Consider the following 15,136-nt stretch of genomic DNA (forward strand, 5'->3'; position numbering starts at 1 on the left):
AACTCTTAATAGTGAGTCTATTCAACATTGTGATCACAGGCTTGCAGAGAATCTGTTGTGTGCGTGTTTGTTTAGCTTTGCCTGATTTTCCTATCAAGGCAGTTTTTCAGGTGAAAAACCAGAATCTCTAGGCGTTGCTAAAAGCCACACAGAAAGGTACTGTCAGAACTCTGCCCCCTGCGATTCAGGCGCTTAGCCGTCGCAGCCAGCCTCTGGCCCTTCAAAACGGAGATTTTCAGAAAGCGCAAGTGAAAAGCGTCTTTGTTTCAGCTGTATCTGCGTTTTATCGAGCAGTGGAGGGGCTGCAAACCCACGTCTGTCGCACCCGGACCGCATCCCTGGCGCATGCAGGTGATCAGTGGGCTTGGGACGTACACACGCCAAGAAAAAAAGCTAAAAGACTCTTTTGTTTAAAAAAACAAAACCCAGAAATCTCTTCGCCACCAACTGGGCATAACTTTCCAAGGTTTTCTTGTCTGCTTGAACTTTTCCTGTTCACTTCCTCCACAGAAAGATGCAAAATCAATCTGGGGAAGCTTTAGTGAAGACCCTTTGGATTCCAAACACAGGCCAAGCTGGGAGAAGAAGGGAAGTTTTAGGTGCCTAATTTCCCAGCCTCTGCAGGACCTGTCACTTGGCCTTATCCTGTGCTTCTCAGGAATTAAAAATGAGGGTCGTCAGTCGTGGGACACATGTGTCTCTGTGTTTTGTCCTTTAGGTGGGAGGGGTGGTGTCCGTGAGACAGAAGCCATTAAGAGCAGAGCTGCTCCTGTGAAAATAAGGCCTTCTGTACCCTGTCTGCCCCTGGGGGCTGGTCTGCCCACACAACCCCTTCCAAGTGCCAATGCATGGATGTGTCTGCCAAGAAAAAAAAAAAAAAAAAAACAGAATAAACCAAACCAGAGGATTTAATATTTAAAAGAGAAGCCATGAAACTGCTTTCATCACAGTTCTTCTCTTTCGCCTTTGGTGACCAGCTAACAATTTGCAGTGGAAGGAGAACCTATCTGGGCATCTGGAAGCCTAGGCGAACCCAGTGCCCGTGGCTGGCAGGTGGTGGATTAACCTGAGAGGCCTTATTTTCTTGCTCTGTCAGACATAGATGATACCCACTTCTTATCTTCACAAAGTGAAGAAGCAACAATATATTTTAAACTTCTAGAAAGACCTCTTGCAAAGTTTGTCAGTGTAAGGTTGCGTTTTGGGCATTGGAAAGTAAGTAGAATCAGGTAAAGTTTGCCTTTTCGAGCTGAGGGTGAGAAGGACCTTTAAGGACATTCCTTCTGAGCTGCTTCTTTGGCTTTATCCTTCCCGTGCTTATCTGTGAAATGGGGACATGATTAGTGCCTACCTTGTAGGGTCATTGTGGGAATGACATGAGATAGATTTGTGTGAAGACCTTGGACTCATGCATGGCACCGAGTAAGCACTTGATAACATTAACTGTTGTTGTCGTTGTTAATGGATGAGTCAACTGGGGTCTAGAGAGGCAAAATATCCTGCCCAAGGTCACCCAGCTGGCCCACAGCAGACCTGGGACTGGAATCCACATCCACTATGCTTAGCTGGAAGCAGCTATTTCACCAGCATCCTTGGTCTAGTTGCAGCCAAGAGCTCAGGTTCATGTGCCCCTAATACAGCATGGCATGTGGAACAGTTTTGGTTTGTTATGGCTACACAAGCATGCTCAAGGCCTTTGCCTTGGTGTTTGATGCCCTGTTTTAGTTAAAAATATAATGAAACTTTCTTTCTCACTCTCTGTTTCTCTCTGTGTGTATGTGTGTGTGTGATGTGACCCTTCCTACATATTTCAGTGTTCTCCTTTTACATTAGTGTATTAGCACGTTGTCACTTTTAACCTTTTACCCACTGAGCTTGGCATTTAAAATGCTATTAAACTCAATAATGTTTCCTATAAACAGCCTTAGAGGGATGAGAAATAATTGGAATGACATTTTTAATAGGCTCCTGATTCTCAGCCCTGTGTACTACAGGAACTCAGCCGGTGCTTATGGGGAGGGACTTGTTAGTGGTTTGATCCCTGGTCTGAGGTCGGGAGAGGGTCATGGAGTGAAGATTTGGGGTGCTAAAGGCCCTTTTAAGGCACAGAAGAAGGCTGAAGAAGTAAGTCTGCCCTTGACTAGTGCTTTCTGCTTTTTTAATGGATGGATATGGTCAATCTAGGAGCCAATCACTCCTTCCTCCTTCAGGTGGCTGCGGAAAAGCTTGGAGCCAAATTTCTGGCCACCTTTAGCCAATGAGTAGGACTTCCTGGAATGCATTTTTGTGGATCAGCCTCATTCCTTGCTTCTTTTCTTTGCCTAAAATGCATATTTTTTGTGTTCTTTCCTGCTTGCATTTTACATTACCATTCTATTCTATGTGCAGTATTGTGTGCCTCCTAAATTTGTTTTGGGGACAAGTTTTTTAAAAAGTCAAGTTGAATGTTGCCTTTTCTGCTTGTATAGTTGTGAGGTCTCGGGAGGCTACTTTATCTCAAATTTGGCTTTTTCATCTATAAACCAGAGCAACTGACACCATCTTGCTGAGATATGGTAATGTGGGAGCAAGCATGGCTGTTTACAGAGAAAGTTGCACTTTTTAGAATGGTTTCTGCTGCCACTACCAGGGGTGCTAGGGATGGAAAAATACTGGGATCTAGTATTTTTGTCATGATTATGGTCCTAGATCCTGTTCTCTCAGAATCATGTTCAGAAAACATGGTAAGCATTCATCTGCAGTCACTAAATATTACAGCTGCTTACCTTACGAGTTTGTCAAATAGGAATTTATAGGAAACCTACTATTCACCCAGCTCTGGGACAGACCGAGAGAGAGAGGATATACGTAGAAGAATAATCGTGGACAGATGACAGGATGAGGGTCAAATGGCTGAGCACAGCACCAGCTCTCTCCTGCTTAGTCGCTGTGTTCATTTAAGCATTTGCTGAGTGCCGCTGTGTTCTGGGGCAGTTTGGAGCCATCCATGGATGTGTGCCTCAAACAAGGCAAGTCAGATCATCAAGGCAGGTCAGATCCCGACGCTCCTACAGCTTATGTTTCCCCAAGGAAGAGATAGTTTAAAAATAAAGATAAATGCTTTAGAGCTGTATACTTAAAACGGGTGAAGTTTTTTTATTGTTGTGTAAATTATACCTGGATATGGCTGTTAAAAAAGAAAAATCTTGGCCCTCATGGTGCCGACGTTCAGGTTTGCCCTGATACATTTGATCCTTATTTGTGGATTTTGTTTTTGCAAATTTGCTTACTTGCTGAGATTTAGTTGTAACCCCCAAATCAGCTTCCTTGGTCATTCACAGACATGTGCAGAGCTTTTGAGTTGCCCAACACTCACATTCCCAGTTGAGGCCAAACAAGGCGACACTCTGCCTCCCGTTCCAGCTCTCATCCTGTAGACAGATGTCTTTTTCGTAGTCTCTTTAGTGCCACATTTTTTTGCATTTTTATGCTGCTTCTTGGTGATTTCACTATTTAAAAATGGCCCCCAACTGTCATGCAGAAGTGCCGTCTAGTGTCCTGAGCGTAGGATGACTGTGATGTGCCTCATGGAGATAGCATATGTGGTTAGATAAGCTTTATTCTGGCATGAGTTATAGCGCTGTTGGCCATGAATTCAATGTTAATGAATCAACAACGTACGTTAAATTAGGTGTCTTTAAACAGAAACACACATAAAACAAGGTTATGAATTGATCTGTTGACAAAAATGGGACCAGAGGCTCGCAGGAACCTAACCCTGTATTTCTCCCAGGAGCAATGTTTCAGTGTTCACTAATTCAGTGTTTGCAGTGACTTGAAAGAACATAACTCGTGTGAATGGTGACAGTTAACTGTATATGTTGGGCGAGGGCAAGAATATATGTAGAGCCCACACACCAGATGTCTATCTTCCTTTAAAAAAAAATGCAAAAGTTCTCAGACTTGGCAGCGCATCAGAATGCTCTGGGGAGTTTGACAAAATGCCCATGCCCCAAAGAGTTTGGTTCAGTTGGCTGGGGTGTGGCTCAGGCAGAGAGATTTTAGAAGCTCCCCCAGGGATTCTAATGCGCAGCTGGAGTTGAACACCAGTGCTCTTCACATTGAGTGATAATGTGTCTTAGAAGTGGACCCTGGCCCGCTGAAGGAGGCTCTCTGGGGGCCAGCAGCACCTCCTCATACCCGCTCAAGATCCAGAGCCCAGGAGAGGGTGTCCGGTTGGCCGGGCTCCTGCCCTGAGGAGAAGGTCTGTCCCCTCCATCCTCCCATCCCCCGTAGTGACGCCACACACATCCTATGCCCACACGCAGCTGGAGGGAGGCTTCCCTCAGGAAACCCTGGTGCTGTTAAGAGAGGAGAATGGATGGCAGACAGCCCAAGCCCCACAGAGGTCCACTCCACCCTGTGCTCCAGAAGGGATGTGCCTTTCCTGAATGAAATCAAGTGAGAGAGATGTGCCTAGGCAGGGCGGTGTGTGGTTAATGCCTGCCTGCCTGCCATTCCCCTGGCTCCTCCTTTCTTTCATTTCTTCCAGCTCCTCTGATCTTCCTTCACAGGGATTTCAGGCTGAGAAGATGACGTTTATTTTCAGAGGAGTCTTGTCAGACAATACGGAGTGTTAGGTGGTTGGGCCAGGAATGACCTATATGAGCGGAGTTCAGAGAAGGAGAACCACCATGGCTAGCGTGGTCAGGAGGGGCTCTGGCGGAGCTGGATTCAGGTGGCTTAGTGCCTGGACAGGTCTCACGGAGAAGGCCATTGGTGACAGAGGACAGCCTGGATGATGGCACTGGGAACAGCTCCCGTGACAGAGGGGGAATAAGTACAGCTGAATGAAGCTGACTTGGCTTTTGATTTTTCATCTTAAGCAATGAGCCATTACTGAGCACTTACTGTGTGCATCTGGGCTCCTTATGTGAGAGGGGCTACGAGGATAAATGGGACAGGACAGCACAGTCGCTGCCTGTGGGACTGTGAGGAGTCTGATGAGAACCACGGAGGAGGTGAGAGGCTGATGAGAACTATGAACAAGCGTAAGGAAACGATAAAAACAGCAGAGCATGACACAGAGTGCATCCGGCAAGCAGAGATCATGCCCTTGAACAACTGGGAATGGCTTCACATTACAATTGAGGTGGGTCATGAAGGGGTGCGTGAGATTCTAATCAGGACAACTGTGTGTGTGGTGGTGGGTATAGGAAAGGTAAGACACAAACTGAGAGGGGCTAAAACTCCCCAAAGGAAGTAGTGACTAGAATGTATTGGCTGACACCCAGCTCATCTGTTCTAAAGCAAATACAGGCAGTCGGACGGGAAGGTAGGTTGAGAACACTGAAAAAGGTCTTGACCAAAGGTATTAAGGTTTTAGGGTGGGGATTAGGAAGACCTGTATATTCGGATAGGGCTTCGTGTTTGCTCTCAATCCTTCTCTTAGCTAATCTCATTTGGGTTTTTCCCTGCAAGCTTGATAGGACATGTCTAAGGCAGCAGCACAAAAACACGAGAAGGCTCGTCCTGCGTCTCTGTGTGCAGAGTAAATGACACCCACTGAATGGGATGGGTCTTGTTGACCAGGGGATGGGGGAGATTTGTTCTTTAAAGGAGAGGGTTGTCTCTAGAAGTAGCTGAGGATAGTGACCTCTCGCTGGCATGTCTGGGCAACACAGGGCATCTGTGATGCATCATTCACTCGTTTCCATGCTGCCTTTGCCACTGTCCAGTGTGTTTGTCCCCCCACCCTGTCCCTCACATGTCAAACCTCTGTTAGAGAAGAACCAGCACCCTTTAGTGATGAGGTGTCTCCAGAGGGCCCTTGGGAAAGGCGTGGTCCTGGGCCTTCTCCTCACCTGGCGTCACTGCAGGTTTCAGAACAGCGTGGATGGTGGTTCTCAGGCCCACCTGCACATCCGAAACCTCTGGGGATCTTTGAACAACGCTAACAGCTGGGCCAGCGCCACACCAGTCTGTAGTACCCAGACCAGCTCAGGTATCACAAACACCCCGGATTTTATGGACAAGCAGACTGAGGCTCAGCGTATAAGATTACTTGCTGGTAGTTACATAGCAAGAAAATGGTAGAGCTGGCATTTAAACCCAGGTAGTCGATTCTTGAGTCCAAGCTTCAAACCCCCAGGTTTTGTCATCTCTCCCCTGCTGGCTAAACTGTCACAGTACTGATTTGGCCATTCATAACTAGGTGGAAACCACAGTTTTTTGTTTCACAGCACAACTAAGATTTTAAAGGCAGTTTTTGAAATAAGCCAGCAATGTGGGATGTTACATCTGGTCCCATGACTCCCAGTAAGGTAGATGTGAAATTAGCAGCTGGAATTCTCTGTTTCCGAAGCTTAGGTGTCAACTTTCAGGGTTGCTCTTCAATGCACAGGCAGCCAAAGTGCTGGGGAAACCTCAGCTAGGCCCTAACCTTCTTGAAGGTTGTGACTTTATTTATTAGTTTCTGTCTTCCACAATGCTGATGCACAGAAGTAAACTGATAAATATCTGAATGAATGAATAAATGGCCAACAGATTTGTACTATTCACTTGTGAGCTCCCATCCTGTCACACACAGCTTGTTTCATCTCATCTGCAGTGAGTATCAGTCTAGATACCATCTGGGTCCCAGCGTACAGGTATTGAGAGGCATGTCATTAAAGAAAAATAGAACAAAAACTAGTGACAACTCTGCATTAGGCAGAACCCTTCAGTCAAGAGGTTTGAGGGTCTAAGATGTAAAAGGGGCGGTTAGCAGCTTCCACTTGTTTCTTTTAATGTGGCCAGAAGCTAAACTGAAACTCTTTTCGTTTGTTTTACAGGTCACAGCCAAGACTGCCTTTCTATTTATTTTACCTCAGTATAACATTAGCGTGCCTACAGCAGGTAAGAATCACTGGTCTCCATCTTCTCCTGGCCCTGTTAATCCTGAAGAACCTGGAAAGCTTCCTTTTCACCATCCGTGTACAATCTTTTTTTTTTTCCACCCCATGATGGAGTCTCTGCTCTGTCACCCAGACTGGAGTGCAGTGGCGCAATCTTGGCTCACTGCAACCTCTGCATCCCAGGTTCAAGCAGTTCTCCTGCCTCAGCCTCACAAGTAGCTGGGATTACAGGTGTGTGCCACCACATCCTGCTAATTTTTGTATTCTTAGTAGAGACGGAGTTTCACCATGTTGGCCAGGCTGGTCTCGAACTCCTGACCTCGTGATCCACCCGCCTTGGCCTCCCAAAGTGCAGGGATTACAGGCGTGAGCCACTACACCTAGCTGTGTATAATCTTTTTAGATATTGAAACCAGCCTCTGGCAGCCTCCACCACTGAGATTGCAGTGGTACAGCATTAACAGCTAAGAACTTCCCTCTCTTCTGCTCTCTCTTCTTCATCAGAAGAGGACCTGCTGCACCACGTGGTGCTTCATGCAGCTCCTACTCCTTTCTCCAAAGCATCTAACATTGAGTTCTGTTGGAGACAGGACATGAGGCGTCGTGACCATTGATCTGTTCTCCAGAGCATGGCTTTCTTTTAACATTTTCAGTGAGGACAATGGGCAGGATGTTGCGTTTTGACAGTGCATGGAAGCATGGTTGGGGGACAGAGTGCTGCACTCTTGACTGGGTTGGGGTAAGGACTAAACCTCAGGCCCAGCCCCAGGTCTTGTTGCACGGCTGTTGTTAAGGGCCACTGACTACAGCTGCTGCATCACAAGCTTCCCCCATAGTGGCTGAGCATTTCCAAGCACTTACAGGGAACCCAGCCAGCATCATGCCAGGTACCACAGCGGCCTCACTGGCAGTTCCCAGTACAGTTGAGGGGCTGCAGCTCAAGGAGCAGCAGGGCCAGGCAGGTAAATCGCTGAACTGGACAGGGGAGAGGGTCTATCTAAAGGAGTAGCTGCTGCTCACTTCCAGCCAGTCGTCACATAGGAGTGTAAACTTTGTGTGCCTAAGAACTTCCTTTGCCACCCTCCACAAAAGAATCCAAAGAAATCTCTTTTTAGGTAGAAAAACTCTGATTTTTAAATGTTGCCAGCTAATTTAGAAATTCTGCAAACACCATGTGGGTCAACATTGTGTAAACCAAACCAACACATCATCTGAAGGCCGAGTCCAGCCCTTGGGCACAGGTCTGCAACTTTGGGCTTCTCAGATCCCGCCACCAGCACCTGAGCATCACTCCTTTCTCAGTAGCAAAGTCCTGGGTGGCCTCTTGATGAACAAAGGAAGGACTTTTGTTTGCTGAACGTAGTTCTTTCTTCTTTATTCTTTTGTTGTTGTTGTTTTTGTTTGTTTGTTTGTTTTGGACGGAGTTTCACTCTTGTTGCCCAGGCTGGAGTGCAATGGCGCGATCTCAGCTCACTGCAGCCTCCGCCTCCCAGGTTGAAGTGATTCTCCCACCTCAGCCTCCCAAGTAGTGGGGATTACAGGCATGCGCCACCATGCCTGGCTCATTTTGTGTTTTTAGTAGAGACAGGGTTTCTCCATGTTGGTCAGGCTGGTCTCGAACTCCTGACCTCAGGTGATCCGCCCACCTTGGCCTCCCAAAGTGCTGGGATTACAGGCATGAACCACCACACCCGGCCTTTTTTTGGAGGGAGTTTTGCTCTTGTTGCCCAGGCTGGAGTACAATGGCGCAATGTTGGCTCACTGTAACCTCCACCTCCCGGGTTCAGGTGATTCTCCTGCCTCAGCCTCCCAAGTAGCTGCGATTACAGGTATGCACCACCACGCCTGGCTAATTTTTTGTATTTAGTAGGGAAGGAGTTTCACCGTGTTAGGCTGGCTGGTCTTGTACTCCTGACCTCAGGTAATCTACCCGCCTTGGTCTCCCAAAGTGCTAGGATTACAGGCATGTGCCACTGCACACGGCCTTTTCCTTTTTATAGTAGAGAGGTGACTTTAAGGTGAGATTCTTTTCCTTGTCTGGCTCTGCCAGCTACTAGCTAAAAGACTTTGGGGACAAATCCTGAACCTGCGGCTCATGGAGGATATAGCCATGAATCTTTCCTGGCCCTAGTCACTGTGGCCAGGATTGGGAGGAAGCCATGCTTTTCTGGGGCAACCAAGTCAGTTTCTTCATCTGAGAGTCAAACTGAGGGGCATTGGCAAGAGAGGAAGAAAACTATGCCACGAAAGAGACTGGAGAGCATCTCTGGCCTCAGTGGGCCAGGAAACATGTGGCCAGCACCAGTGGTCAGCAAGCAGACAGATGCCTGCTCATCCCAGGGCACACTCTAGTGCTGGGGGCACGTGGATGATATAGCTCAGGGCTGTGTGTTCTAAGTCAAATCCGGGCTTATTTACTCTTGCCTCTTGAAAATCCTAATAACAGAGACTCGACTGTACTCAAGATTTACTGATTTATTTTTTAGTTTAAAAACATTGTAAAATATATATAACATAAAATGTACCATCGTAACCATTTTTAAGTGTGTAACTTAGTGGCACTAAGTACTTTCACATTGTTGTGCTACCATCACCACCATCCATCTCCAGAACTCTTTTCATCTTGCAGATTGAAACTCTGCCCACCAAACCCTACCTCCCCTTTCCCTACCCCCTCTAGCCCCCAATAGCCCCCATTCCATTTTTTGTCTCTGTGAATTTGACTACCTTAGGTACTTCATATAAGTGAAATATAGATAGTATTTGACCTTTTGTAACTAGTTAAAAATTATTCTTCAGCACTTTTTCAAAATACATTTATGTGAGTGATACATAAGTCTTAGAGAAAAATTATAACACAGAAAACCATTAAGAAGATAAAAGTCACACAGGACCCTATCACCCAGAAAAAAACTAAAGTTAGAATGTTTTGGAATATTGATTTATAACACAATTTTTTGCTATTATAATATGATGAACCTTTTTGTGTGTCATTGATGATCATTCCATTCAACCAGATATTCTGAAAAGCTGCAGGATGTTTCTTAATAGGGATTACCACAAATTATCCAATCAGCCCCGTATGGATATTTAAGTTTCCTGTTTTTATTGTAAATAGTACTACAGTGAACATTCCTGTGGCTAAATTTTTACGTTTATTTATGATTGCTTTCTTAGGATAACTTCCTATTACTGGAACTTCTAGGTTAAGTAGTATGTAAAGGTTTTATGTATGTATTGCCAAAATATCCTCTGTCATTTAATACTCGTGACCCATAAACCCTCAATTTTAAAGTTGTTTTGTAAATATAAAAATGCACAGGATTAAAAAAAAATCAGAATGCCAGTTTATAAACGTCTACAGGGACAGCCAGTTATCAAATATTGTGCTGGTGTTTTCATTACATTTCTCCCTGAAGTCAACTTACAGGGGATGCTGGATCATACCCTACATACCCAGAGCTGTGTTACTAATTTACCATGAGAAAGAATTGTCCTGGAGACCTCAAAAGTTGATGTGCATGTGATTGGGCATCCTTTTATTATAAGAAGGGCTATTTGTAAAGCCAGATCATGATCAGAGGGTTGATTTTTGAGTTTGAAACCTTCCCAGAGACACTGGCAAGACAAGTGATATCCTCAAGCATTGTTCTCACAACAGCATGAGAAGCGCAGATAAGCACACTTTAGAGCTGAACTCAGACCCTCTGGGCAGAAAAAGCTTCCTACAGTGTTTGAGTAAGGGGGAGTGGGGGTAGTGGAGTGCCACCGTGTCATGCCTTCATTTGCTTAATTAATTAATCAAGCTAGACAAATATTTGTGTGCCCATTGTGGGCCAGGGTCTGGGTGGAAAATAATGTACAGAACCCATCTGATCTCTGATGTCATGAAACTTATCATTTATTAGAAAGAGAGAGCTAATAAACAAGTAAACAATGAATTAAATTGTAGTTGTGATAGGGTGATAAAGGAAATGTACAAAGTTATGTGGTAAGGAAAAACAAAGGGGTGGTGACAGAAGATGTTTCTGAGTGTGAGGTTGCGTTGTGTTGTGAGTAGAGGGAGAGGTCTGGGCAGAAGAAAGCACTCCGTGCACAGGGACCAGCATAAGCAAAAGCCGTCAAGTGAGGCACAGACACCTCGGAGGGTTCTAGTAACACCTCGGGGGGCACAGTGGCTCTAGTAACTGTACACAGGCCAGCGTGACTTGAGCCAGTGGGCTTTGGCATTTTCCCAGGGTGGGACTATTGAATTCTGCTCCTGGAATCCTCCTCCAGGCCCAGAACAGACCTGGGTAGAGGAAAAGGTACAGTAAAGTACATGGTAAATGGAGGGGGTTCCAGTTACTTTAGAAAGAGAAGATTAAGTGTTTTAAGTAGCCTATCTTTTATTTAAATCTTGCCATTTGGGGCTATTGGAAATATGACAAGCAAATAATCAAGAGAGAGAATGAAATCAGAATAGCCTGCTTAATTTTGTTTTGAGCTTCTTAATCACTAACCCAATATGGTAATTGTTTGGTTTGTAAGAACTGGAGGAAAGCAGACTTCTCATGGGAAAAAACACTGTACAATAACAAGTCTGTTAAGGTTGTGATTTTAAAAACCCTCCCCAAAATCTCTTTAGATCGCACTCTACTCTTGGAAATGTACCTTTTTTTTGTATAACCAATGTAAATTCTGACTTCTAAGGTTTCTTCCTTAAGTAGTGTGTAACTTGCTCAACTCAACATTTAAAACTGAATTTTAGTAGAGCCAGTAACTGTTTTCATACAAGGGGGTCCATCATTTCCAAATCCCTGTGTCTTCCTCAGCTGACATTTTCAAGTTCTAAGGAACAAAGTTAATAAGTAATGTGGCTGGGGCCTTCTCTTGAAGGTTTTGTTTTGCCATAACTCCCTCTTCTTCTATACTCCTTTCTCTTCTTCCCAGCTCCCAGTACTAGTTTCCTAGGGCCAGTGTAACAAAAGTACCACAAACCTAGTGGCTAAAACAATAGAAATTTACCATCCCAGCCTTCTGGAGGCTAGAATCCCGAGACCATGGGGCCAGCAGAGGGGCCCCGCTCCTCAGAAGGCTCTGGGAAGGATCTAGTCCAGGCTTCCCTCCTGGCTTCTGGTAGTTCCTTTGCGTGTGGCAGTGCAGTGCCAGTCTTCACACGGAATTCTCCCTGTGTACACGTCTGTGTGTCCAAATTTCTCTTTTTCATAAGGACACAGTCATGTTGGATTAGAGGCCCAACCTACTCCACGGTGACCTCATCTTAACTAACTACATCTGCAGAGACCCTGTTTCTGAATGAGGTCACATTCTGAGGTGCTAGAAGTTAGGACATCCACAAGATTTGGTGGAGGTGGGGGAGACACAATTTAGCTCATAACACCAGCTATAAATTTACGACTTTGTGCATTATAATCAGCTGGTTAAAAAAATTAAGCTTCTTTCAGAGAGATGCACACAGTAGTGGCAGTGATGCATCTTATGCATCCTGGTGGAGCCCCTGCCACCCTGGCATCCTTGAGGTTTTCTTCAAGGACAACAGTGATGAAGCAGGAAATATTCCTTTACTAACTTCCTGCTCTCCTCATTTCTGCTTGCCATTCTATTAGCAAATAAAAATTCAGCACTGCCAGTTAAAGTTTCAGATAAACAATAGATATCTTTTTAAAAGTATAAGTACGTCCCAAATGATGTATGAGATAGAATTATACTAGAAAATTAATCATCGTTTATCTGAAATTCAAATTTAACTGGCCACAACCGTCCACCCTGCTCAGTTCTGGCAAGGAATAAAATGTGTGTTTTCTGATCTTACCATTACACACTCTTGAGTCTTCCTTCTAATTAAACTACCCCAAAGTATCTCATGTGTGATCAGAAATGTATAGACTATAAAGGTCAGAAAAGAAAAGTTTGATTCTTCCCACAGGCAGACTCCAAGCCTGTTGACTTCCTGTCTGATCTACGACAGGTGAGCCTAGACAGGTGAGCCTAAACGGGCTAAGCATTTAGCCACAAGGTTGTCTTGGGTTGTGCTACTAATTTGCTGAATTGTCTTAGGCAAAACACTTAACACCTGGGTCTCTATCTCCCATCTGCAAAATCCAGAGTGACGACCACTCCCTCAACCCCAGTGGTTCCTGTAGACAGGAAGCCCTGGGAGTCCTCTGAAGGGCTTGCTACTCAGATTTTCCATAGACCAACACCATCGGCACCACCAGGGAACCTGTGAGAAACACAGACTTTCAGGCCCCAGCGCAGACCTGCTGCATCAAAACCTACATTTTAACAAGAGCTCCGGAGGTTCCTGTGCCCGGAGCTTTAGCCCGAGAAGTGTGATTTTAAGTGAGGTGGGCGAAAATCTCTAGTTAGGCTTTCAAATAATCCTGCGCTTGTAACCTCAAAGGTAAGATAGGAAAACCCCTAAACCCAGAAACTCATTTGCATCTTTCTGTCCTTTTCTGGTTTTGGTTTCTCTATAAATATCGGGGCCTGGGAAAGGTTGGGGGAGGTGGGGAGTATCACTAGTGGAGTTGGTTTCCAGCTGGGGCTACAGCTCCCTAAGAAGTCATGTACACGTTTGTGGCTGGGCGCAGTGGCTAACACCTGTAATCCCAGCATTTTGGGAGGCCGAGGCGGGCGGATCAAGAGGTCAGGAGACCAAGACCATCCTGGCTAACATGGTGAAACCCCGTCTCTACTAAAAATACAAAAAAATCAGCCGGGCATGGTGGCACGCACCTGTAGTCCCAGCTGCTCTGGAGGCTTAGGCAGGAGAATCTCTTGAACCCAGGAGGTGGAGGTTGCAGTGAGCTGAGACCGCGCCACTGCACTCTAGCCTGGGTGACAGAGCGAGACTCCGTCTCAAAAAAAAAAAAAAGAGTCATGTACATGTTTGTAAGGCAATGTGGGCAGCAGTTCTGGTAGCTTTGACGTTGCTCAGCCTGCCTGCTGCTGCACGCCTAGAACACCTAGAACACCAAGGTTGAGGCTGAGGGAGCTCTTCCAGAGATGGGTTTGTTTTGCAGTGATCAAAGGTAATAAGGATCCATCCCCAGGCCCTGTGGATCCCAATTGGCTTTATTACTACCATCTGCTCTGTCGCATTTTGCAGCCAGAGATGAAAGGCCTAAGAACCTCCTACACCATAGCTTGGCCATTGTTCTCACAGCCTCTTCTAGGATGAGACTCGCTGCAGTCAAAACAACCTCAGACAGATGGTTTTAAAGCCTCATTCAGCCAAAGGCCTTTTTCCAGGGCTCAAATGATTCTTGTTCCCTTTGGTGATTGGCAGGAATTAGTGTTGTCTACTGCTTGTATCATATACTTGAAAGGTTGGCATCACATATCAAGCTGAGCCCCTCTTTGTAAGATGAGCTCATGGGGGGTCAAGAAAGGAAAGAGACAGGTGGGCAGCGGTGGCTCTGGAGATGGAAGCCATACTTGATTATAGATGAAAGCTACCTAATCTGTGGCCCATACAGCTGGAGGAGACTTGAGACTCATCTAGCCTAGCCTGCTCCTTTTACAGCCAAGGAAACTGAGGCTCAGAGAATTGATTCGTGCTCCCAAGGATGCACCAGTGAGAGCCAAGGAGGGGCCGGGGTGGTCACACCTGTACAGCACCAGGGTTCTGGAAAGCTGTAGAAAAGCTGGGTTTATCAAATGGGGCAGTGGGCGTAGGCAGTTCCAACCAGGGAGGTAGAGACTTGGCTCTGTCCTCGCCCTGTTGAGCCAAATAGCCACAAAGATCTCCTCTGACCCTGAGGTTCTGTGTGTATGAATAAGAGAAAAACCACGGCCCCCAGTGTCCCTGGCCTTATTGGTTGGCCATCTGAAAAGGAATGGGGAGCCTCTGACCCAGGACTTGTGGCCAGTCCTGGACTTGATTCTTTTCCCCAATAACTAAAACTTACTAAGTGTAACAATTGTGCAGAAAGGTGGACAAATCATGTGTTCAGCTCAACGAATTTTCACACACTGAACACCCATGCAGCCTAGAAGTGTCTTCTTCAGACACAGCGTGATTTTTATCCAATTCCCTGTCGTAGCTCAGATAATTTATCCCATTCTGTGTGGAGCTTGTAGAGGCTTAAATAAGCAGAGCCACAGAGTGGCTGTGGCTGATTGTTAACCAGCCTGCAGCCTGCGGTCAGCAGGAACGTGGCTAGAGCCTGCAGACCCACATCTTTGAACTGCTGCACTGAGCCCCCAAATGTCTCTTCTCCTAGTGAATCATCTTGCTCTTACCCCCACCCCCC

The 15,136-nt window shown here is 45.9% G+C and overlaps 1 protein-coding gene across 1 annotated transcript in view; it reads left to right on the forward strand.

Annotated features, from left to right (window-relative positions):
- Nucleotides 1–15,136, forward strand: part of TRAM2 (translocation associated membrane protein 2) — an 81,663-nt gene that overhangs the window by 33,985 nt on the left and 32,542 nt on the right. Inside the window, exon 2 of the mRNA XM_011981318.1 lies at nt 6,813–6,876. Within this exon, the coding sequence (XP_011836708.1) occupies nt 6,813–6,876 (64 nt within the window). The remainder of the gene's footprint in view (nt 1–6,812; nt 6,877–15,136) is intronic.

Source organism: Mandrillus leucophaeus, unplaced genomic scaffold, assembly GCF_000951045.1.
Source record: "Mandrillus leucophaeus isolate KB7577 unplaced genomic scaffold, Mleu.le_1.0 Scaffold223, whole genome shotgun sequence".
Taxonomy (NCBI): domain Eukaryota; kingdom Metazoa; phylum Chordata; class Mammalia; order Primates; family Cercopithecidae; genus Mandrillus; species Mandrillus leucophaeus.